This window comes from Bidens hawaiensis, unplaced genomic scaffold, assembly GCF_021521415.1.
Source record: "Bidens hawaiensis isolate Kalapana, Puna unplaced genomic scaffold, B.hawaiensis_p1.1 tig00045987_1, whole genome shotgun sequence".
NCBI classification, from domain to species: domain Eukaryota; kingdom Viridiplantae; phylum Streptophyta; class Magnoliopsida; order Asterales; family Asteraceae; genus Bidens; species Bidens hawaiensis.
Genome location: NW_027498183.1, coordinates 71,630 through 94,781, shown reverse-complemented (window position 1 = coordinate 94,781; position 23,152 = coordinate 71,630). Strand labels below are relative to the sequence as shown.

Here is a 23,152-nt window from a genome sequence, read left to right as displayed (position 1 = left end):
TTTCGAGGGAAGGCCGTTGGTTTGAGTCTCGTTCGTGACCAAATTTCATGCGTGAGCCAGGTGTTTTACCATAGTGGGTCTTCGGGTGGTGGGTTTCCCATGAAATTAGTGGTAGGCCGGGCCACCAACGTTGTTTGCGATCGCAATAGTTCCCCAATGACTTTCTTTGAGGGAAGGTCGTCGGTTTGAATCTCGTTCGTTACCAGATTTCATGCATGAGCCAGGTGTTTTACCATAGTGGGTCTTCGGGTGGTGGGTTTCCCATGAAATTAGTGGCGGGTTGGGCCACCAGCGTTGTCTGCGATCACAATAGTACCCCGATGACTTTTTTCGAGGGAAGTTCGTCGGTTTGAGTCTCGTACGTAACCAAATTTCGTGCGTGAGCCAGGTGCTTTACCATAGTGGGTCTTCGGATGGTAGATTTCTATAAAATTAGTGACGGGCCAAGACATCAGCGTTGCCTCTTTTATCATTGGGTGCACCTAGTCGATTGAGCTTTATTGGTCTTTAAAATTTCTTTAAAAAGAACTAACATATATCAAAGTTATAACATTCCCAGTTTCCCTATTAATTTGTAATATTTGTCACTCATCATGGAAAACTCATTAAAAGTTATTAAAAACTAAATCAACAATAAAGTTCAAACTATATGAACCAAAATCCAATGTAACAATCAAATATATAATTAGTCCATGAATTCATATTTCATACCAAACTAACAAGAAATTAAAGATTACAACCTCCTTAGCAAACTCAAAAACAACTTATTCCCATTTCCCTCCAAATTCATCTAACCTCCTCTTTAAAACTTCAATCAAGTTTCACAGAAGAGAACAAATAGTGCACGAACCAGAATGACGAAAGGAACCCAACGGTCCCAGTCGCAAGCATAATGGCTAGAACCATGAACAGCGAGTAACCCAAATAAAGTGTAGCCGACACAGGTCCGCTTAAACTCTTGAGGTCAAAAACAAGGTAGTTAATCGAGTACAAGAAGATGTACAGCGCAACCGAACCTGAAGCGAAAAACGACTTCCACCACCACTTATAATCCTCAACACAAAGATGCATGTAGGTCAAGACGAGTGACACCTCAGCACAAACCACCACCAGAAGGATCAACACGATGAATAAAAACCCGAAAACATAATAAACGTGGCCCATCCATATGCTCGACATTATAAAGAAAAGCTCAATAAAGAGTGTCCCGAACGGAAGTGTACCCGCACCGAGAACCAATAACCAAGACGGGTACTTTTGAGCCGGGATTTCACGAGGGATTTGATTGGTTCTAACCGGGTACTCGATATGTGGGGCCTTTGCCCCAAAATACCCGCCAACGAGCGTTAACGGGACCGACACGCAAAACCAAAGCAAAATCAAGATAACAAACAGCGAAAATGGGATTGCACCGGTGCTATGTGACCCCCACAAGAGGAAATTCAACACGAAAAAAATCATGAACGCGATACCCGGGAAAAAGCACGCAACTTTCCAACAAACCGACACCCAACCTTTATGATCGCCACTAAAAACCGTCCTCCACATGCGAACCGCGACATAACCAGCCAAGATTCCAAGAACCATGTAAAAGACTAGCATGCCCGTTAACAGGGTCCCACGTGAAGCCGGAGACATGAACCCGAGTGCAGCAAATAATATTGTAACAACCGCCATTCCAAGAATCTGCATGCCGTCACCAACCATAACACATAAAAGCGCAGGATAATCGGGAACCCGAAACACATCACTCACAACAAGTTTCCAGCCCGATAACTCCTCGTTCATTTGAGCTTGCGCCTCTTTATCCAACTCCTCATAATGAGTCAAATCCCGCCTTACGGTTCTTAAAAAGATCACCAGCACGATCCCCGCCAAAAACGTGATAACCATTAACGAGTTCAAGATTGAAAACCAGTGTACTTTAGCTCCTTCCATTTTCAAATACGCGTCCCATCTTGATGGCCATTTGATATCACTCTCAACAAACTCAACCTCATACGTGAAAGCAACGGGCTCGTTTTCTTTAATACTCATCGTTACAGTATTCGTTTCACACGAAACTTTAGACGGGTATTTCCCGTACATCTTTAAATTCTTTAACGACTCGCGATTGTGCTGGAAACTACACGGTGTGACTTCAAAACCGACAACTATATAACCGGGAACATCAGATCCCGATTTCTCAGGTATCACTTCAGTTGAATCCATTCCACCCATAATACTAGCGACATTCGTTTCTTCATACTTATGAACAAGAACCGTGAACTTCAAGTGATTAAACACATAATAGCTTTCTTGAATCTTGACACCGAGCGGGTACCCGGTCCACCTCACCAAGAAATCATCTTTCTTGGTGTACCGGATCGCCAGCAAATTATCAAGAATCACATTAACTTGATACATTTCATCGATCCGGGTTGTTAAAAGCTTAAACTCATCACCTGATAACGGCTTCGTTTGACAAAGAAAGATGTCGGTCTCATTCATGTGCATCTTGAACTTATACGGTGAGTTTTCGATTCGATCTCCCATCAAAAGCTCACCGAGATTCTCAGCGCTATCCTTAACACCCTCTTCGGGTTTACAGAAGGGTAAACTATAATACCCATAAGGGATTTCGGTTTCAATTGAAGTCAAAGAGTTGACTTTTACAGATAATGTATCGCCTACAATATATTTGTGTGGATAACTACCCGGGAGATAATACCCATGACCCAGATGAGATAATAAGCAGATGAACAAAACCCAGATCTTGAATTTTTCAAAAGCTTTCATTTTTTTGTCAGATCTGATAAACCCTAATGTGCAGAATTCAAGAATTAGTAAAATTGCAATGTGGGTTTTGATAATTGATCAAATTAAAGTGTGATTAGTGATCGAATACGTGTGAAAAATGAGATTAAATGATGAATTTGAAAGATTTGACTGACCTGTTGCGACGGCGGCTTGAGAGGGTGATTGATTATAGACGACGGTGGTATTTGGAGAAAATATCGTGACGGGTGAATTAATTAAATGGTACTAAAAGGAAGCTTGTGTGAGTTTAAAGTAGAAATATTTTATTTTTTATTTAATTCAATATTCAATTAGCTGGTGCCCCGTAGCAGAGACCGGTTAACTGAAACGACCCGAAAATTGAACCGAAACTGAATCGGATTGAAACCGTAGGTTTGAAACCAATTTGTAATTTTCTCCATCACAACCGGTTCCAAACCGGTTAACCAAACAGAAACCGGGCAAAAACTGATCAAAACCTAAACCGAAACCGATTAAAGCCCAAACAGAAACCGATTGTGACATGGTAAGAAACCGGTTTCAACCCGAACCGAAACCGATCATAAACGGGTTTTGGCTTTTGTTGACCAAACCGATTTGCAATTTTTAAACCGGTTTGTGCACCTCTACTTGGTGGTAGTTGTGCTTCATGTGACCTGGTTTGAATCTTGTTCTCATCGTTTAGTTTCGGCGGCATTAGATGTTGAAATGGTTTATTTTAATCTCAATCTCATCGTATTGTCGTGTCTTCGGGCGAGTTTTCACAAACGTTAGCCTTAGGTGGGGGTTTCCCCCCGAATCAGAAGACGATTGTGTCTCGATATGATGAATTTAGCTAGAGTCCATTTGAAGGATTTGTTTGCCGTTCAAAACTAATTGTTGTGAAACTTATATAAAACGTTATCATAATATTGTATGTGGGAGAGGATTCTACTCTTCTAGCTTGTTTATTATATATTTTTTTTCTAGTTAGGATCATTTATTGGTTTATCGTTCAGACCGGTTAGACCGGTTTAAAAGATAGGACATAGTTATAACTAGTTTTAAAAGTATAAGACATGACTAATAACATGGTTATATGAGATGAGGGGAGTGAATATAATAAAACGTAAGTGACATGCTTCAACATTTTATAATATATACTTAGCAACCTATTTGTATTTGTATATTAATAAAAAGATATCTAAAAGTAGAAGTAAAATATGCAAGCTGGCATATGAAGGAAGCTTGGGCCAATCAGATGACTTTACAACGTACCGTCAACGTTGTTCACCACAATCAAGCCGAAGGTTAAGTCTCACACATTTTCCCCATTTTTTATTTATTGTTTTTTGGCTGTTTCTTTGGTCTCTCAAAGTAATATAAACACAACAAAAGATACAATTTAAAGCCCCATATTAACAAAGTCTCAAAACCATTTAAACATATGAGTACCTTTGGAGAGCCAAGAAACACCTCCATATAAGTTTTTCATGATTAAAGCTAACTAAATGTAATTCATAAATTATGTTTGTTTATTGATATAGCTCATGATTTATAACTCAGTCCTTTTTTTGCCAATGATCTCCGGCTCAAGTGGTTGATGTGGCACACTCAAAGACTTCATTTAGACAGAATATGTATTGAGTTCAAGTCTTACATAGTTACATGTGATAGGTGTTCGGTGTTTCAGGTTGGGCCATAGGGTTTTTTCACATATGGTGGGTTTTCTCATGATGGTGGTCTCTGGGGTCGGGACTGATGTACGAGCTTCCATTCGAGGACGTGTCCGCCTAGCACCCAAAGGTTTTCTGTACTTGGGGAATAAAAATGATCGAGTGGGCTAGTGACCCGCCAATGTTCCAGATTGCCGTCCGGTGCTTGTTTGTTCATGTGTTCGATAAGGCTGATCTTCTTTAGGGCATCTTAATGCGTCCTTGATGAGCTTGCGGTTTGGCCTCTCCAGTTTGATTCATCAATGGCTAAAGTTGTCATGTCTAGTTCAGGTTTCATGTTACTACATCCGGTAAATGAAACGTGTTTTTCAACACAAGTGATTGTTTTGCCTTTTGTGAAGATGGAGCATGATGGGCTAAAATCATGGACTCTATGGGTCAATTTTATTATATTTAGATCATCTCTAGTAGAGAGGCTTTAACTAACAACTGCCATGTGTCTATCATCAAACGAGTTAACAACACAATTATTATTAAAAAAATATTTTTAATAAAAGTGTGAAAATGGTTTGATTGGTTATAAAACTACAAAAGACATTGGCTCACATCACACATCACTTCATTCCGCTCTCTCTTTCAATATCCAGAAAATACTCCTTAATTCACCCGCTACTTTCTTTTTCAAATAAAATAATACTATTAATAGATCTAAAATAAAATTATATAACTAAGTTAATCTATAATATATATAAACGAAAACCCAAAAATCCTATGTGTCGCGATGTGGTCGCTCCCCCCCTTTTATAGAAGCCACCAGATTTATTGATTTTTAAATGAAGGTCTCTCATTGATTTAACCCAAATTCATATGTATGGGTCTTACCAAAACCAGATAGCTCTTAAACGGGTTATAACATCTCATTAAATTAAAAAATAATCTTACCAATTATTTGATATGAAAATCCTACAAAATAGGAATATACTAAAATTTAATATCCAATTTAAAAAGAAAAATATATTATTTATAATTAATAAACAATTTTATAGTAAAAAACATAAGCGGGTTATGGGTCACCAAATCCAGATAGCTTTTAAACGGGTTATAATGTATCATTTATTTATGAAACCCTTTCATCATTAAACCCTAAGTATATTATTAACTTTCTTACAACAAAGAAAATTAAAATCCAAAAAATAAATATTAAAAAACGAAAAATGTAAAACAACCATTCTCTCAAGCCATCAGATTACTTTATTTACAAATGAAGGCTTCTCACGCATTTGACCTAAATTCACGGGTAAAGGTCTCACCAAACCCAAATATCTCTTAAACGGGTTATAGCATCTCATTATATTAAAAAATAACCCCATCAAATATTTGATATGAAAATCCTATAAAATAGAAAAATACTAAAAATTAATATCCTATTTTATTTTAAAAAAATATACTATTTATAATTAAGAAATGATTTTATAATAAAGAAAATAAACGGGTAATGGGTATCACTAAACCCAGATAGATTTTAAATCGGATTATAACATATCATTTATTTGTTAAACCATTTCATCATCAAACCTCAAGTATATTAATTATTAACTTTCTTACAACAAATAAAATTAAAATCCAAATATACATATATAAATATTAAAAACGAATAATGTAAAACAATCCCCGTAATACGGGGGATAAAATTTAGTACAATATAAAACATTACCAACTAATTAAATTGAAAAAATTGATTTATAAGTAATACTAGGTTAAATACGCATGTCATACATGGGCTTGACAACTTAAATTCTGCAAGTGATAACTTTTGATAAATAAAGTTGAGTAATACATTAATAAGTATGAAGTTAAATTACAACTACTATTCACAATCTTAAAAATAAATCATAAATCTCTAAATACTTCTTTCGATACAACAGTAGACGATACACTAAAAATATGGTAACAACTAAAGTAAAACAGAATTATGAGAGCATAAACGGTACAATCGGAACAATACGAACCAGTCATCAATAGAAGAAAGCTTTCAGTCAATCGAAATATGCAGTAAAAGAGAATTAATAAGGTTTTGATTGACAATATATGGATAGAAAGAAAGAGATTACGTTTATAGGGGAAAATAATGTGGGCTGGGTTCAGTTAAAAATCCACGTATTTTTAACAATGAACCCGCTAAGTAAGTTTTAGGAGCTAAGATTTTTCATATACATGTAAATGTTTTCTTACATATAAAAACGATATAATTTATATTAGACAAATTAAATAATGAAAATGTTCAGTTTATAAAATGCTTTATAAGCAAACCTAACGTTTTTAAGAAATAAAATATGTTTTGTTAAAGCAGTTATAGAAATCATTAAACAAAAAATATATAAAAATAAATTTAAAAATGCATAATTAATAGGAGAAAGAGGCGGGAAAAAATAGTAAGAATGCATAAGAAAATGACACGTGGCAAGAAGAAACTTTTATTTATTATATAGTAGAGATAGATATATATATAAAAAAAATAAATAGTGGGGGTGGTGTTCCTCAATTCACCATTATGCCACATAAGATACCAATTGGTGAATTTGTGTTCAGTGGCAGAGCCACATAGTTACAACTGGGTTCGGCCGAGCCTGGTATTTTTCGGTTTTATATGTGACCTATACATACAATTAAAGAGCGAACTCATTCTTTTTCGACGAACGAACCCAGTATCATTTTAAAATATATTCGAATCCGTAAGAAAAGGCCCAAGGTTAATAAAATGGGTTAATAAGCCCAAAACAATTAACAATCATAAACATAATATCTAAATAAAAATTAAATAAAAAAAGCCAAAAACATCGACGGTTGAGTTTCTTATCTATCAAGTATCGACGTGGAGTATCACCTACTGGCTCATTCTTCATCAATCGCCACAGTTGCCCAGTTCGCCTCCTTGACTTCAGGGTCCTTTTCCCTTATCCAGGAATGTGTGTTTTATGTTTACCGACTTACTCATAAATAGTTTTATAGTAGAATGCTTAAAAAGAAACAAAGATTCATATTATATAGAGACATAAATATCGAGTATTCTAGTGTCTTCTTTAACCCATAAAAGTATTCATATCATATTATAAAATAGTCATATTATATTATTATATAGGGCCATAATCTATTTGTATTTCTTTGTCTACTATTAGCTGCTCAATTTAATTAAAAGATTATTTAAACTGGTCAACAACGATCAACCGGCTCTTTGCTTGATTGCCTCAAATGTTTAAGGTTTCAATTGATCATTCGATCCGTACCTCACGAGCATTTGTTATATTGAAAAAGAGTTCTTTTTGAAAGTTGTTTTGAAGATATAATGAATCGTTTTCAAAACATGAAAACACGTAGGGATCAATTACAAAAGGTAATATCTTTTTATATGACTTTGTATTTTATTGAATGTTGACCGTTTACTTTTATTATGATAGTGATATTACATTTTATTTGTTTGATCGAATGACCGGCCCGACCCGACCCATTTAAGCCCCAAAACTAGACGTTGGAAAAAAATCGAGTCCCGAAAAATCCCAAACCTATAAGAAAAAGATTTCTAGCTCCGCTAGTGTTTGTGTCCATACAACATATCCTTAGCGTCCACCATTGAAGTATCGCCCCCTCCCAATGTTGTCCCTTTCCTCTTTTACAAAATGGTATTTGGCGTCTGGTGTGGATGATGTGACAACGAGTTAACGTCAACTACACATGGTCCTAGGGATGTGAGGTTCGGCCTCAATGGGAAAAGAAAATAGAGCACCTAGTAACGCATCTTCACAAACCAAGAACTATTATGTTTATTTTTTTAACATTTAGAAGATTCAATAACCACTTATGAACACTTCTAAGTGAACCATTATTTTTCCTAAGTGACAACCCAATAATTTTCAAAGGGTGGCATAGCAGTCAAAGAAGAAAACTCAGGAAGATATTACAACTTCAAATGGTGTAAGTGTTTCAAAAAAGTTTGTGCAGCATGGCAATAATCTATAAATTTTTTGAAGTCTTGAAAAAAAAAAAAAATTTTAGAAGTAGGAAAGTTTTTTTATGACATTTTAGATGAAGTTAAAGAGTCATAGATGCCATAGTTGATTTAAATCACATGACACGATAATGTTGTGAGAATGGTCCAATATGAAAGCAATAATTAAGGATTGTAGAGAACCACTATAGACTCTTTTTTCTTTCAAGTGATAATATTTCACATAAAATAATGGTTAAGCCGTTAAAAAACTAAACGAGTATATATAAGCCTGTTAGAAAAACGAGTATAAAACCATTAAAAAACCGAGTATGTCTCATATTTTTTTTTATTTAAAACATAACAACTTTTCATTTGTTCTTACATAAAGAAGGTGTGAACATTTGACCAACTTTTCATTTAAAACAAAACTATGAAGTGTGAACATTTGTAAAATTCAAAGAATATTGCCAAAAAAAAATTAAATATCATATGCAATTCAACTAAGCATGCTATTTTTGAATAAACAAGATTTAAATCATATACACATAAACTAATGGTCAATGTTTTGTTAACATCAACCATCATTTTATATACACAATGTTAGGAAATTATGTCTATGATATTCCCCATCCAATCATCATATTTTTTTAAGTGTTAAGTGCCATTTTAATACATGTGGTTTGATCAACTATGCAACTTTTGTATCTATACTTTATTTTATGCAAATGATTATCACAGTTTCAAAAAACTTTCATTTTTAGTACTTTTTTTTAACTCCATCTATTTTATCAGTTAAGTCAAGGGTACTTTGGTAATTTCGTAATTTTCTTAATTTTTTCTTTTCTTTTAAATGTCTTCCCCCTTTTTAAATGCCGCGCGACATTCACCCCCACCGGAAGTCCACTGCCGGAAACTACTTCAGCTCGTCAGCGAACGCACCAGGTTTGCCGGAAATGTTCGTGAATTCCATCGTTGTCGTCGCTTCGTACTGAACCATCATAAGCCTAATCCGTCGCTGCTCGTTCTTCTCCACCGTTGTCGGATATTGTGGCGGAACCCTAGCCGCCATCATCATCGTCATCGTCATTGTCATCGCCACCAATTGAACCAGTAGCAGCGGCGGCGACAAACCTGGTATCCGACACAGTATCCGACAATGGTGGAGAAGAACGACCATGGTGGTTCAATTGACAGTATCCGAAACAGTTTCCGACAATGGTATCCGACAGTATCCGCCAATTGAACCACCAGATTGTCGCCGCCGCTGTTGCTGGTTTAATTAGTGGCGATGACGATGACAATGGCGATAACTATAGCGGCTAGGGAATACAATGTGAATCCAATATTTTTTAATAAATTAAAGAACCAATTAAAACAAAGTGACCAAAATTGATCCCATTCCAAACATATGAATATTAAGATAAAACAAATAGTATCGAAATAATTACACGAAAGTATAATCCATTAAAAAAACGTCATATGCGTGCTTATATAACAAAACTGGTAAAACTTTAGCCTAAAAATTAACGTTTACATGATTTTTCGTTAACGAATTAGGTATGACACTTTAGCGCCAAGTTAAGAAAATTTTGAACATGAAATATTTCAACCAATATTATTTGAATATTTGATCATCTAACCTTTAAAAAGCGTTTTCTTTTCTTTTGGATAACCCATTTGACCCTTCATCCAATCACGTGTTTATAAAAATGTCAAAATAAGTATATATAACTATATTAAAAGAAACTTGATCAAAGTATACTTTCATGACTTTCCAATGAAAAAGAAAAAAAAGCATAACAAATAAAATACATGTTGAATTTTGTTTCTTATATGAACAACTTGTTAGAATTAGATACAAACAATTCTTAGGATATCCAGGGGCCAGGGCTCCCTTCGGGTTGGCCTCGACTTAAAAATACGAGCGAGCCTCGGCAACACATGCCCGCCAACAACTCAGGTTTCAACAGGCAGTTTCAAATTCGAGTTCCTTTAACCAAATGATTTAAGGGCGCTGTTGTGATTGGTTGGTTTTATAAATATTGAAATTTCTATTAATCTTTATTAACTCATAATAAATCTCTAAAGACTCTGCTTTTAACATAACAATACCTCATTGGTCGATATATCTTCATAATTTTCCATAAATATTCACCCACCTTTAGTATCCTTAACCTTTGAAATGCATAGACAATTAAAATAATTAATTACTCTATCATCTACAATTTTAAACTAAAGTAATTATAGTTACTTTATTCTATGTAGTGTAATTACTCTATTTTAAAAGCGTAAAGTAATATTAATTACTTCAACTGATTGCATGTTTTGTAAATTAATTTTATTTCAACTATTTATACGTTTTATAGTTTAATTTTATTTACTCCAGATCAAATTAAACTTTCATTCTTTATTTAAAAAAAATAAAATAAAAACATAACAAAGTAATAGACACCCATCATTTACGCCTTAGTAGTAAGAGACTCGGATTCTCTAGTGGAGGCCCAAGTTCACTCTCCACCTGTATCATTTTTGGTGAACTAAGACAATGCAAGATTTGAGCTACCCCTTGTGCAAGAGTGTCAGTTCGAATTCTGAGCCCATCAGGGTTTTTCCCATCGTGTGTTAAGCCAGATAGTTACGCTATTGTGGTGGCACAACGACTATCAAATGGCAGCCGATGACATGGTTTCTCAAAGAAACGACCAAGCCAAACTCTAAAGTAATTATAGGTACAGATTAAGACAACGAAATTCTCCAATTTAAGAAGTACGGTTACATAAAACACAAGAAAGTCGTTAAACGTTAAAAAAAAACAAAGTAATAGACAAGCTGATTTTTTTTGTTTTACAAGAACAACAATGATGCTATTTATAATTATTGGCAGCCTTTTTAATAGTTTGGAAGCATCATGCTCTCACTTCCACCTCTATTCTCTCTGCCTTCATAGCTGCTTCCACCCTCTACATCCGAATCTTCTCTTCTTGCAGACCAAAACTTATTAATAATAATAAAACACTCACTGTTGTAATCATCCATTCATCTTATATCTTTTCAAAGGTTTGACCTTTACACTTATATATATTTATTCAGTTTTAGTTAGCTTCTTGATCACTTACTTTTCAAATCTTTACTGATCATGGTATCTTGTTGTTTGATCTTATTGCTTTGAGTTAATTGTTGAAATTGTTATGTGGGTTTGATTAAATTTATTGTTTTGATGATGAATTAGGGGTTTTTGGGGGTGAGTCGATTTGGGTTTTTGTTGGTCAATTGGGTATCAAAGCTTATGGATTGTTATAGTTGGTGTATCTAGTGGCTGTTTTTAAGCAGTTTTAAAGTTGGGTTTTGTTTTGTTTCTTGTTTCATCACATGGGTTTGTTTCGTATGTGTATGTTATTGTTTTAAAGTTGGGTTAGGTTGTTTTTTTTCGCAAATCTTGTAACTTTCATGCATTTGATGTTGTGGGTATCAAAGAAGCATCCATGAATTGCTACAGTTTGTGTATCTAGTGACTGTTTAAGTGATTTTAAAGTAGGGTTTTGCTTTGTTTTTTGTTTCATCACATGGGTTTGTTTTATATGCGGATGTTATCCGTTTAATTCGACGATTTCTTTGAATTTGGGCGGAAATAGGGGATTTTTTTTCTAGCAAATCTTTGAAGCTTTCCATATTTGATGTTGCGGGTATCAAAGAATCTATCTAGTGGTGGTTAAGTGGTTTTGAAGTAGGGTTTTGCTTTGTTCTTGTTTCATCACATGGGTTTATTTTATATGTCGATGTTCGTTTAATTCGATGTGTTCTTTAGATTTTTGGGGAACTAGGTTTCCCTTTTAATTGTAAATCCTGAAACTTTTTTATATTTGATGCTAAGGTTATCAAAAAATCAATTTAGGGCATTTAGATAATCAAATTCCATGGATTGTTACAGTCTGTATACCTAGTGGGTTTAAGGTAGGGTTTTGCTTTGTTTCTTGTTTCATCACATAGGTTTGTTTCATATGTGGATATTATCTGTTTAATTCACCGATTTCTTTGAATTTGGTGGGAAATTAGGTTGCTTTTAGCAAATCTTGAAACTTTTGAATATTTGATGTTGTGGGTACCAAACATTCTAGATATTTAAGCTACACAGTTTTAAATTTTAGGTTTCTTGATATAAGCAGTTTTAAGTCAAGAAGTCAGTTCTTGTTTTTGTTTTAAGTTATATGTAACCTTCCAAGTCATTTCCATAAAGATTCTTTTTGGACCTGCAATCACATCTCACATGGGCAATTGACTTATTTTCTATTTTGTAAACAGATTTCAATAGACTTCCGGTTGACATCATCGGTGATTGTGGAATAATTTCACGGTGTGAACACGACAACTCCACGATTCTTGATTCAAGATATCAGAGAGATTAAAAAAATTCCCACTTTCACATTTATATTCTCTCGTTTTCCTCGGCTTAATGAACCAAGATACAATCTTTATCAACTTACAACTCCCAGATAAAAGAAAGTCAATAAAGATGCAAGTTTTGTTATAGAGTTTTATACAGAGAATGATCTTTTTCAGGTATATAATCTATTAATTTTGTTTTTGTTTATTTTTCCTTTTTGTAAAATGAAAATGTGATTTATAAGCATACTTCTGTGTTATATGCAGATTTTTGATATCTAAACAACGTGATTAAGTTATAAAGAAACTAAATATTTATATATTTAGAACAAATTATACAACCATGGATGATGCACCGGGACTCGTGTATCTTTGTTGCAGTTGTCTTTGCCCTTGTTTTCAATCCAGCAGAAAAGATACTGAAGACGCGGTTCTCGTTAAGGATACAAATTCATGTGAGTAAAATTGTTGTATTCTGAATTATAATTAAATATCAGATTTATATTTAAAATTGAATTTTATTTTGTAGTGGCGTCAGCCCGATCTGCAGAAATGAGTCCTGTTTCTGGAAAGATTGCTACAACCCCAATGCGGGTCCCACAGAGCCCCGGTAGATTTTCCATGTCACCAAAACTTGATAGGATTGGCTCGGTTCATTTGACCATGAGGCAAGTTGCAAGAGCTACTCAAAACTTTTCACCATCATTGAAGTTAGGTGAAGGTGGGTTCGGGACCGTTTACAAAGCTCAATTACCAGACGGTCAAGTGGTCGCCATTAAACGAGCCAGCAAGGTAGCATTTGCATGCATTTTGACTTTTTTTGGTCAAACAGTCATATTTTTGCTGGTCCTCTAGAGCTAAACTCGTGAGTAGTTTACTCAAACTTTAGTTCGGCTCGTTTATTATTATTAATATATATATATATATAATTATTTTTAGAGTAAATTATAGATTTCAATGAAGCTTGGGTCCTTAATCTTTATTATAGTTTAATATATTATATTTGGTAAGGGTATATTGGTCATTTAAATGGACTTAATTGCAAGTCCTAATGTTTATTAGTGTAAAGCACTAAATTGTTACAAATTACTTACTTTAAAGATGAAATTTGTAATATACTTTTATTTCTATATTTATTTTAATTATGACTATTATATATAACATTATATATATATATATATATAATTCAATGATTTTTATCATAATTTAAAATATAAGTAATAAGTATTATATGGTTTTATATTTAATATATTAAATAAAATTATATAAATAATAGGCTCGTTTAGGCACGAAAGGTGGCTCGAGCTTCATTTAAATGAAGCTTTGTCTTGGGCTCGTTTACTAAACAAGCTTGTTTTTAGACTCAAGCAAATCTTGAGTGGCTCATGAGCGGCGTGGCTTGTTTACACCCCTAATCTTGAGCATGAACACATGCAAAATAGGAATGCTAGTACTGTGAATGGAATGATCTTTCATTTTGACATTTTTCGGTCAAACTGTTCTATTTTTGCAGGTCCTCTAGAAAACAATATATTTATTATTGTTTCCTTTGAATATAATTATATAAAATGTTTATGCAGGAAAACTCGGATTCTCTAAGAAACGAATTTAGAAGTGAGATCGAGCTGCTTGCGAAAATCGAGCATCGGAATTTAGTAAAATTGCTTGGTTATGTTGATAAAGGAAACGAACGTCTTATTATTACCGAGTACGTGCCTAATGGTACACTTAGGGAACATTTAGATGGTAAGATCATCAAATATATAAAGTTCTATGAAACCTTAATTTGTGATATAGAAAATATCATAAGTTTGTTATTTATTTTCGCAGGAGTTCATGGAAATTTCCTAGATTTCAGTCAACGCCTTGAAATTTCTATCGACATCACTCATGGTTTAACGTACCTTCATGCATATGCCGGTGAGTAGGTGACGTGTATTAGTTTTGACTATGTATTTTTTTAATAATGATTCATATAAATTATTTTAATCTTTTAATAGGAAAACAAATAATCCACCGAGACGTGAAGTCGTCTAACATTCTTTTGACCGAAAGAATGAGAGCCAAAGTGGCAGATTTTGGTTTTGCAAGGGTTGGCGACAACGAAGCTGGTAAAACACATGTGATGACCAAAGTCAAAGGGACAGTCGGGTACCTTGACCCGGAGTATATGAGAACCTTTCAACTCACCCCGAAAAGCGATGTGTATTCTTTCGGGGTTTTGCTCATAGAAATTCTTACGGGTCGTCGGCCCGTTGAGTCAAGGCGGTCACCCGATGAGAAAGTCACTGTTAGATGGGTAAGCTTCTATCCCTTTGCATAAACATATTAAATAAATATTATACAAGTAATAGGCTTGTTTAGGCTCGCAAGCTAGCTCGAGCTCAACAACTTTATTCGAGCTTTTAGCAAACTGATCTCAAGTAGCTTGGGAGCGGCTTGGCTCGTGCTATTTGCATTACAATTTGTACATATTTGTTTTCGCAGGCGTTCACTAAATACAACAATGGTGAAGCGATGGATTTGGTGGACCCACAAATGAGAGAAGCCGTGAATGAGAAAATCTTTAAAAAGATGCTGAATTTGTCGTTTCAATGTGCGGCCCCCACGCGAGGTGATCGGCCGGATATGAAGTCGGTTGGAGAGAAATTATGGGCTATTCGAATGAAGTATCTCCAACTTGGAAGAGAAGAGTGATCTATAAAAACTTTTAAAAAAAAGCTTTCAGTTTCTTTGTTATATTTTGTAGATTTGTGTAACTTGATTTTCATATGCTTTGATTGTTTAATGGGTTGAATCTTGCCACTTGTAGCAGAGTACAAGTGTACAATACATGGTACAAGAACTCGATGCGTGTGACCGAATTTGATAGAAGATTTGTGTTGTATCTGTAGGTCTGTACTTGGAAAAGAAATAAAAGAATTTATATATTGAATTGTGACTATTCAGTTGCATTTTAATGTCCATTATTACAAATATATTTCATAGTATGCAACTCTTATTAGTTTAAAAACATACCCAAAGAATAAAAAGGCTTTTGACCTTTAAGGCAACTGCTCTTCAAAAATTGTTAACCTCAAAAGTTGGGACCATTGCATGCAGATGATTCTTCTTCAGTTTTCTTCTCCTAAGACTCTTATTCCTGTATGAAATAGTAACAATAATCAGATTATATAAAGTTTAAAAAGTAATAATAATTTTTTTAAAGAATTATGAAACTCACCAGTATTGGTTCTTCAACACAAAGGAATCAGTTGGAACTTTCTTTCCATCATCATTCCGATTCCAATGATAAAACGCGTGTGTTTTATTCATTATCTCGAGTGTCGAATGCCCATAACTCGCCTCACGGAATGCAGAATAATCAGGCTGAGGATCATTAAACCTACACACCCATCATCGATTGATCGCCACATAATCATTGGTTACCGTTTTTCTAGAGAAATAAAAGATAGAAGAAAGCATCACCTTGATGCAAGACCTTCTTGGTTTCCACCGTCTCCAACGGTTATGTAAACCGGAGCCGATTTGTCTGGTACAGGATGACTCACACCACCAGTTATGTTGTAATGTATGTTCGAGATCCGGTACTGAAATTGCATATATTATGGATTCATAAGATATAATAAGAAAAAATATACTATATATAAATGAGATGAACAAGTGTCAAGTGACAAACCGATCTTTCATAAGCATGAACATGTCCAGCAAAGACGACATCGACCTTGTACTGAACAAACCAACTCTCAAACGCAGCTCGCATGCTTTCACCCTCCATGTAATGAGCACTATTACTGTTGTATATAGGTGTGTGCATTATAACAATAAGCCAAGGTGTTATCTTCCGGTCCACTTTTTTAAGTTCTGCTTCTAGCCACTTATATTGTGGTGTGTATTTTACTGTCACGGGTAAAATGTAAATATGTAAACGGTATCATACACAAAACAGAACATAGGTAAAAACTAAAAAAGGTAAATTACCAAATGGAGATTTGTGTTGTATCTGTAGGTCTGTACTTGGAAAAGAAATAACAGAACATAGGTAAAAACTAAAAAGTGTACAATACATGGTACAAGAACTCGATGCGTGTGACCGAATTTGATAGAAGATTTGTGTTGTATCTGTAGGTCTGTACTTGGAAAAGAAATAAAAGAATTTATATATTGAATTGTGACTATTCAGTTGCATTTTAATGTCCATTATTACAAATATATTTCATAGTATGCAACTCTTATTAGTTTAAAAACATACCCAAAGAATAAAAAGGCTTTTGACCTTTAAGGCAACTGCTCTTCAAAAATTGTTAACCTCAAAAGTTGGGACCATTGCATGCAGATGATTCTTCTTCAGTTTTCTTCTCCTAAGACTCTTATTCCTGTATGAAATAGTAACAATAATCAGATTATATAAAGTTTAAAAAGTAATAATAATTTTTTTAAAGAATTATGAAACTCACCAGTATTGGTTCTTCAACACAAAGGAATCAGTTGGAACTTTCTTTCCATCATCATTCCGATTCCAATGATAAAACGCGTGTGTTTTATTCATTATCTCGAGTGTCGAATGCCCATAACTCGCCTCACGGAATGCAGAATAATCAGGCTGAGGATCATTAAACCTACACACCCATCATCGATTGATCGCCACATAATCATTGGTTACCGTTTTTCTAGAGAAATAAAAGATAGAAGAAAGCATCACCTTGATGCAAGACCTTCTTGGTTTCCACCGTCTCCAACGGTTATGTAAACGGAGCCGATTTGTCTGGTACAGGATGACTCACACCACCAGTTATGTTGTAATGTATGTTCGAGATCCGGTACTGAAATTGCATATATTATGGATTCATAAGATATAATAAGAAAAAATATACTATATATAAATGAGATGAACAAGTGTCAAGTGACAAACCGATCTTTCATAAGCATGAACATGTCCAGCAAAGACGACATCGACCTTGTACTGAACAAACCAACTCTCAAACGCAGCTCGCATGCTTTCACCCTCCATGTAATGAGCACTATTACTGTTGTATATAGGTGTGTGCATTATAACAATAAGCCAAGGTGTTATCTTCCGGTCCACTTTTTTAAGTTCTGCTTCTAGCCACTTATATTGTGGTGTGTATTTTACTGTCACGGGTAAAATGTAAATATGTAAACGGTATCATACACAAAACAGAACATAGGTAAAAACTAAAAAAGGTAAATTACCAAATGGAGATTTGTGTTGTATCTGTAGGTCTGTACTTGGAAAAGAAATAACAGAACATAGGTAAAAACTAAAAAGTGTACAATACATGGTACAAGAACTCGATGCGTGTGACCGAATTTGATAGAAGATTTGTGTTGTATCTGTAGGTCTGTACTTGGAAAAGAAATAAAAGAATTTATATATTGAATTGTGACTATTCAGTTGCATTTTAATGTCCATTATTACAAATATATTTCATAGTATGCAACTCTTATTAGTTTAAAAACATACCCAAAGAATAAAAAGGCTTTTGACCTTTAAGGCAACTGCTCTTCAAAAATTGTTAACCTCAAAAGTTGGGACCATTGCATGCAGATGATTCTTCTTCAGTTTTCTTCTCCTAAGACTCTTATTCCTGTATGAAATAGTAACAATAATCAGATTATATAAAGTTTAAAAAGTAATAATAATTTTTTTAAAGAATTATGAAACTCACCAGTATTGGTTCTTCAACACAAAGGAATCAGTTGGAACTTTCTTTCCATCATCATTCCGATTCCAATGATAAAACGCGTGTGTTTTATTCATTATCTCGAGTGTCGAATGCCCATAACTCGCCTCACGGAATGCAGAATAATCAGGCTGAGGATCATTAAACCTACACACCCATCATCGATTGATCGCCACATAATCATTGGTTACCGTTTTTCTAGAGAAATAAAAGATAGAAGAAAGCATCACCTTGATGCAAGACCTTCTTGGTTTCCACCGTCTCCAACGGTTATGTAAACCGGAGCCGATTTGTCTGGTACAGGATGACTCACACCACCAGTTATGTTGTAATGTATGTTCGAGATCCGGTACTGAAATTGCATATATTATGGATTCATAAGATATAATAAGAAAAAATATACTATATATAAATGAGATGAACAAGTGTCAAGTGACAAACCGATCTTTCATAAGCATGAACATGTCCAGCAAAGACGACATCGACCTTGTACTGAACAAACCAACTCTCAAACGCAGCTCGCATGCTTTCACCCTCCATGTAATGAGCACTATTACTGTTGTATATAGGTGTGTGCATTATAACAATAAGCCAAGGTGTTATCTTCCGGTCCACTTTTTTAAGTTCTGCTTCTAGCCACTTATATTGTGGTGTGTATTTTACTGTCACGGGTAAAATGTAAATATGTAAACGGTATCATACACAAAACAGAACATAGGTAAAAACTAAAAAAGGTAAATTACCAAATGGAGATTTGTGTTGTATCTGTAGGTCTGTACTTGGAAAAGAAATAACAGAACATAGGTAAAAACTAAAAAGTGTACAATACATGGTACAAGAACTCGATGCGTGTGACCGAATTTGATAGAAGATTTGTGTTGTATCTGTAGGTCTGTACTTGGAAAAGAAATAAAAGAATTTATATATTGAATTGTGACTATTCAGTTGCATTTTAATGTCCATTATTACAAATATATTTCATAGTATGCAACTCTTATTAGTTTAAAAACATACCCAAAGAATAAAAAGGCTTTTGACCTTTAAGGCAACTGCTCTTCAAAAATTGTTAACCTCAAAAGTTGGGACCATTGCATGCAGATGATTCTTCTTCAGTTTTCTTCTCCTAAGACTCTTATTCCTGTATGAAATAGTAACAATAATCAGATTATATAAAGTTTAAAAAGTAATAATAATTTTTTTAAAGAATTATGAAACTCACCAGTATTGGTTCTTCAACACAAAGGAATCAGTTGGAACTTTCTTTCCATCATCATTCCGATTCCAATGATAAAACGCGTGTGTTTTATTCATTATCTCGAGTGTCGAATGCCCATAACTCGCCTCACGGAATGCAGAATAATCAGGCTGAGGATCATTAAACCTACACACCCATCATCGATTGATCGCCACATAATCATTGGTTACCGTTTTTCTAGAGAAATAAAAGATAGAAGAAAGCATCACCTTGATGCAAGACCTTCTTGGTTTCCACCGTCTCCAACGGTTATGTAAACCGGAGCCGATTTGTCTGGTACAGGATGACTCACACCACCAGTTATGTTGTAATGTATGTTCGAGATCCGGTACTGAAATTGCATATATTATGGATTCATAAGATATAATAAGAAAAAATATACTATATATAAATGAGATGAACAAGTGTCAAGTGACAAACCGATCTTTCATAAGCATGAACATGTCCAGCAAAGACGACATCGACCTTGTACTGAACAAACCAACTCTCAAACGCAGCTCGCATGCTTTCACCCTCCATGTAATGAGCACTATTACTGTTGTATATAGGTGTGTGCATTATAACAATAAGCCAAGGTGTTATCTTCCGGTCCACTTTTTTAAGTTCTGCTTCTAGCCACTTATATTGTGGTGTGTATTTTACTGTCACGGGTAAAATGTAAATATGTAAACGGTATCATACACAAAACAGAACATAGGTAAAAACTAAAAAAGGTAAATTACCAAATGGAGATTTGTGTTGTATCTGTAGGTCTGTACTTGGAAAAGAAATAACAGAACATAGGTAAAAACTAAAAAGTGTACAATACATGGTACAAGAACTCGATGCGTGTGACCGAATTTGATAGAAGATTTGTGTTGTATCTGTAGGTCTGTACTTGGAAAAGAAATAAAAGAATTTATATATTGAATTGTGACTATTCAGTTGCATTTTAATGTCCATTATTACAAATATATTTCATAGTATGCAACTCTTATTAGTTTAAAAACATACCCAAAGAATAAAAAGGCTTTTGACCTTTAAGGCAACTGCTCTTCAAAAATTGTTAACCTCAAAAGTTGGGACCATTGCATGCAGATGATTCTTCTTCAGTTTTCTTCTCCTAAGACTCTTATTCCTGTATGAAATAGTAACAATAATCAGATTATATAAAGTTTAAAAAGTAATAATAATTTTTTTAAAGAATTATGAAACTCACCAGTATTGGTTCTTCAACACAAAGGAATCAGTTGGAACTTTCTTTCCATCATCATTCCGATTCCAATGATAAAACGCGTGTGTTTTATTCATTATCTCGAGTGTCGAATGCCCATAACTCGCCTCACGGAATGCAGAATAATCAGGCTGAGGATCATTAAACCTACACACCCATCATCGATTGATCGCCACATAATCATTGGTTACCGTTTTTCTAGAGAAATAAAAGATAGAAGAAAGCATCACCTTGATGCAAGACCTTCTTGGTTTCCACCGTCTCCAACGGTTATGTAAACCGGAGCCGATTTGTCTGGTACAGGATGACTCACACCACCAGTTATGTTGTAATGTATGTTCGAGATCCGGTACTGAAATTGCATATATTATGGATTCATAAGATATAATAAGAAAAAATATACTATATATAAATGAGATGAACAAGTGTCAAGTGACAAACCGATCTTTCATAAGCATGAACATGTCCAGCAAAGACGACATCGACCTTGTACTGAACAAACCAACTCTCAAACGCAGCTCGCATGCTTTCACCCTCCATGTAATGAGCACTATTACTGTTGTATATAGGTGTGTGCATTATAACAATAAGCCAAGGTGTTATCTTCCGGTCCACTTTTTTAAGTTCTGCTTCTAGCCACTTATATTGTGGTGTGTATTTTACTGTCACGGGTAAAATGTAAATATGTAAACGGTATCATACACAAAACAGAACATAGGTAAAAACTAAAAAAGGTAAATTACCAAATGGAGATTTGTGTTGTATCTGTAGGTCTGTACTTGGAAAAGAAATAACAGAACATAGGTAAAAACTAAAAAGTGTACAATACATGGTACAAGAACTCGATGCGTGTGACCGAATTTGATAGAAGATTTGTGTTGTATCTGTAGGTCTGTACTTGGAAAAGAAATAAAAGAATTTATATATTGAATTGTGACTATTCAGTTGCATTTTAATGTCCATTATTACAAATATATTTCATAGTATGCAACTCTTATTAGTTTAAAAACATACCCAAAGAATAAAAAGGCTTTTGACCTTTAAGGCAACTGCTCTTCAAAAATTGTTAACCTCAAAAGTTGGGACCATTGCATGCAGATGATTCTTCTTCAGTTTTCTTCTCCTAAGACTCTTATTCCTGTATGAAATAGTAACAATAATCAGATTATATAAAGTTTAAAAAGTAATAATAATTTTTTTAAAGAATTATGAAACTCACCAGTATTGGTTCTTCAACACAAAGGAATCAGTTGGAACTTTCTTTCCATCATCATTCCGATTCCAATGATAAAACGCGTGTGTTTTATTCATTATCTCGAGTGTCGAATGCCCATAACTCGCCTCACGGAATGCAGAATAATCAGGCTGAGGATCATTAAACCTACACACCCATCATCGATTGATCGCCACATAATCATTGGTTACCGTTTTTCTAGAGAAATAAAAGATAGAAGAAAGCATCACCTTGATGCAAGACCTTCTTGGTTTCCACCGTCTCCAACGGTTATGTAAACCGGAGCCGATTTGTCTGGTACAGGATGACTCACACCACCAGTTATGTTGTAATGTATGTTCGAGATCCGGTACTGAAATTGCATATATTATGGATTCATAAGATATAATAAGAAAAAATATACTATATATAAATGAGATGAACAAGTGTCAAGTGACAAACCGATCTTTCATAAGCATGAACATGTCCAGCAAAGACGACATCGACCTTGTACTGAACAAACCAACTCTCAAACGCAGCTCGCATGCTTTCACCCTCCATGTAATGAGCACTATTACTGTTGTATATAGGTGTGTGCATTATAACAATAAGCCAAGGTGTTATCTTCCGGTCCACTTTTTTAAGTTCTGCTTCTAGCCACTTATATTGTGGTGTGTATTTTACTGTCACGGGTAAAATGTAAATATGTAAACGGTATCATACACAAAACAGAACATAGGTAAAAACTAAAAAAGGTAAATTACCAAATGGAGATTTGTGTTGTATCTGTAGGTCTGTACTTGGAAAAGAAATAACAGAACATAGGTAAAAACTAAAAAGTGTACAATACATGGTACAAGAACTCGATGCGTGTGACCGAATTTGATAGAAGATTTGTGTTGTATCTGTAGGTCTGTACTTGGAAAAGAAATAAAAGAATTTATATATTGAATTGTGACTATTCAGTT

General features: G+C 34.5%; 6 protein-coding genes, 1 long non-coding RNA gene and 2 pseudogenes across 10 annotated transcripts; 2 read left to right on the top strand and 7 right to left on the bottom strand.

Moving 5' to 3' along the window:
- Window positions 1–710: 710 nt before the first annotated feature.
- LOC143596057 (transmembrane 9 superfamily member 11 pseudogene) lies at window positions 711–2,993 on the bottom strand (annotated as a pseudogene). Of its 2 annotated transcripts, none has more exons than XR_013146638.1 (2): window positions 2,934–2,993; window positions 711–2,791 (listed from the first exon to the last, which is right to left on the bottom strand). The product of XR_013146638.1 is annotated as a transmembrane 9 superfamily member 11 pseudogene, transcript variant X2 (transcript). The 2 variants fall into 2 exon arrangements; XR_013146637.1 differs by having other exon boundaries at window positions 711–2,801; window positions 2,934–2,987.
- Window positions 2,994–11,311: 8,318 nt separating this feature from the next.
- On the top strand, window positions 11,312–12,809 carry LOC143596044 (uncharacterized). Its single transcript, XR_013146633.1, has 2 exons — window positions 11,312–11,475; window positions 12,718–12,809. It is a non-coding gene; the product is annotated as an uncharacterized LOC143596044 (long non-coding RNA).
- A 248-nt stretch (window positions 12,810–13,057) lies between these two features.
- On the top strand, window positions 13,058–15,718 carry LOC143596056 (calmodulin-binding receptor-like cytoplasmic kinase 3). Of its 2 annotated transcripts, none has more exons than XM_077074930.1 (6): window positions 13,058–13,253; window positions 13,328–13,590; window positions 14,379–14,544; window positions 14,629–14,718; window positions 14,799–15,097; window positions 15,286–15,717. In XM_077074930.1, the coding sequence occupies exons 1-6, from the start codon at window positions 13,142–13,144 to the stop codon at window positions 15,493–15,495; spliced, it is 1,140 nt and encodes a 379-aa protein (XP_076931045.1). In that variant the 5' UTR covers window positions 13,058–13,141; the 3' UTR covers window positions 15,496–15,717. The 2 variants fall into 2 exon arrangements, with proteins under 2 accessions (XP_076931045.1, XP_076931046.1); XM_077074931.1 differs by having other exon boundaries at window positions 13,094–13,253; window positions 13,337–13,590; window positions 15,286–15,718.
- A 67-nt stretch (window positions 15,719–15,785) lies between these two features.
- On the bottom strand, window positions 15,786–16,690 carry LOC143596055 (bifunctional purple acid phosphatase 26-like). Its single transcript, XM_077074929.1, has 4 exons — window positions 16,478–16,690; window positions 16,267–16,388; window positions 16,022–16,183; window positions 15,786–15,940 (listed from the first exon to the last, which is right to left on the bottom strand). Exons 1-4 carry the CDS (start codon window positions 16,613–16,615, stop codon window positions 15,859–15,861), a joined length of 504 nt encoding a protein of 167 aa, XP_076931044.1. The 5' UTR covers window positions 16,616–16,690; the 3' UTR covers window positions 15,786–15,858.
- A 327-nt stretch (window positions 16,691–17,017) lies between these two features.
- LOC143596043 (bifunctional purple acid phosphatase 26-like) lies at window positions 17,018–17,923 on the bottom strand (annotated as a pseudogene).
- Window positions 17,924–18,253: 330 nt separating this feature from the next.
- LOC143596042 (bifunctional purple acid phosphatase 26-like) lies at window positions 18,254–19,157 on the bottom strand. Its single transcript, XM_077074921.1, has 4 exons — window positions 18,945–19,157; window positions 18,734–18,855; window positions 18,489–18,650; window positions 18,254–18,407 (listed from the first exon to the last, which is right to left on the bottom strand). The coding sequence occupies exons 1-4, from the start codon at window positions 19,080–19,082 to the stop codon at window positions 18,326–18,328; spliced, it is 504 nt and encodes a 167-aa protein (XP_076931036.1). The 5' UTR covers window positions 19,083–19,157; the 3' UTR covers window positions 18,254–18,325.
- Window positions 19,158–19,487: 330 nt separating this feature from the next.
- On the bottom strand, window positions 19,488–20,391 carry LOC143596041 (bifunctional purple acid phosphatase 26-like). The gene is made up of 4 exons (XM_077074920.1): window positions 20,179–20,391; window positions 19,968–20,089; window positions 19,723–19,884; window positions 19,488–19,641 (listed from the first exon to the last, which is right to left on the bottom strand). Exons 1-4 carry the CDS (start codon window positions 20,314–20,316, stop codon window positions 19,560–19,562), a joined length of 504 nt encoding a protein of 167 aa, XP_076931035.1. The 5' UTR covers window positions 20,317–20,391; the 3' UTR covers window positions 19,488–19,559.
- Window positions 20,392–20,721: 330 nt separating this feature from the next.
- LOC143596040 (bifunctional purple acid phosphatase 26-like) lies at window positions 20,722–21,625 on the bottom strand. The gene is made up of 4 exons (XM_077074918.1): window positions 21,413–21,625; window positions 21,202–21,323; window positions 20,957–21,118; window positions 20,722–20,875 (listed from the first exon to the last, which is right to left on the bottom strand). The coding sequence occupies exons 1-4, from the start codon at window positions 21,548–21,550 to the stop codon at window positions 20,794–20,796; spliced, it is 504 nt and encodes a 167-aa protein (XP_076931033.1). The 5' UTR covers window positions 21,551–21,625; the 3' UTR covers window positions 20,722–20,793.
- Window positions 21,626–21,955: 330 nt separating this feature from the next.
- On the bottom strand, window positions 21,956–22,859 carry LOC143596039 (bifunctional purple acid phosphatase 26-like). Its single transcript, XM_077074917.1, has 4 exons — window positions 22,647–22,859; window positions 22,436–22,557; window positions 22,191–22,352; window positions 21,956–22,109 (listed from the first exon to the last, which is right to left on the bottom strand). The coding sequence occupies exons 1-4, from the start codon at window positions 22,782–22,784 to the stop codon at window positions 22,028–22,030; spliced, it is 504 nt and encodes a 167-aa protein (XP_076931032.1). The 5' UTR covers window positions 22,785–22,859; the 3' UTR covers window positions 21,956–22,027.
- Between the last annotated feature and the right edge of the window lie 293 nt (window positions 22,860–23,152).

Excerpts from the sequence above, each read along its gene's own strand:
- LOC143596056 (XM_077074930.1), top strand. The coding sequence starts at position 13,142 with ATGGATGATGCACCGGGACTCGTGTATCTTTGTTGCAGTTGTCTTTGC. Across the intron at positions 13,254-13,327 it reads CGTTAAGGATACAAATTCAT|TGGCGTCAGCCCGATCTGCA; the intron begins GTGAGTAAAATT and ends TTTATTTTGTAG. Across the intron at positions 14,545-14,628 it reads ACTTAGGGAACATTTAGATG|GAGTTCATGGAAATTTCCTA; the intron begins GTAAGATCATCA and ends TTATTTTCGCAG.
- LOC143596055 (XM_077074929.1), bottom strand. The coding sequence starts at position 16,615 with ATGCACACACCTATATACAACAGTAATAGTGCTCATTACATGGAGGGT. Across the intron at positions 16,389-16,477 it reads TTCATGCTTATGAAAGATCG|TACCGGATCTCGAACATACA; the intron begins GTTTGTCACTTG and ends ATGCAATTTCAG. Across the intron at positions 16,184-16,266 it reads CAAGAAGGTCTTGCATCAAG|GTTTAATGATCCTCAGCCTG; the intron begins GTGATGCTTTCT and ends ATGGGTGTGTAG.
- LOC143596042 (XM_077074921.1), bottom strand. The coding sequence starts at position 19,082 with ATGCACACACCTATATACAACAGTAATAGTGCTCATTACATGGAGGGT. Across the intron at positions 18,651-18,733 it reads CAAGAAGGTCTTGCATCAAG|GTTTAATGATCCTCAGCCTG; the intron begins GTGATGCTTTCT and ends ATGGGTGTGTAG. Across the intron at positions 18,408-18,488 it reads GTGTTGAAGAACCAATACTG|GAATAAGAGTCTTAGGAGAA; the intron begins GTGAGTTTCATA and ends TATTTCATACAG.
- LOC143596041 (XM_077074920.1), bottom strand. The coding sequence starts at position 20,316 with ATGCACACACCTATATACAACAGTAATAGTGCTCATTACATGGAGGGT. Across the intron at positions 20,090-20,178 it reads TTCATGCTTATGAAAGATCG|TACCGGATCTCGAACATACA; the intron begins GTTTGTCACTTG and ends ATGCAATTTCAG. Across the intron at positions 19,885-19,967 it reads CAAGAAGGTCTTGCATCAAG|GTTTAATGATCCTCAGCCTG; the intron begins GTGATGCTTTCT and ends ATGGGTGTGTAG.
- LOC143596040 (XM_077074918.1), bottom strand. The coding sequence starts at position 21,550 with ATGCACACACCTATATACAACAGTAATAGTGCTCATTACATGGAGGGT. Across the intron at positions 21,119-21,201 it reads CAAGAAGGTCTTGCATCAAG|GTTTAATGATCCTCAGCCTG; the intron begins GTGATGCTTTCT and ends ATGGGTGTGTAG. Across the intron at positions 20,876-20,956 it reads GTGTTGAAGAACCAATACTG|GAATAAGAGTCTTAGGAGAA; the intron begins GTGAGTTTCATA and ends TATTTCATACAG.
- LOC143596039 (XM_077074917.1), bottom strand. The coding sequence starts at position 22,784 with ATGCACACACCTATATACAACAGTAATAGTGCTCATTACATGGAGGGT. Across the intron at positions 22,558-22,646 it reads TTCATGCTTATGAAAGATCG|TACCGGATCTCGAACATACA; the intron begins GTTTGTCACTTG and ends ATGCAATTTCAG. Across the intron at positions 22,353-22,435 it reads CAAGAAGGTCTTGCATCAAG|GTTTAATGATCCTCAGCCTG; the intron begins GTGATGCTTTCT and ends ATGGGTGTGTAG.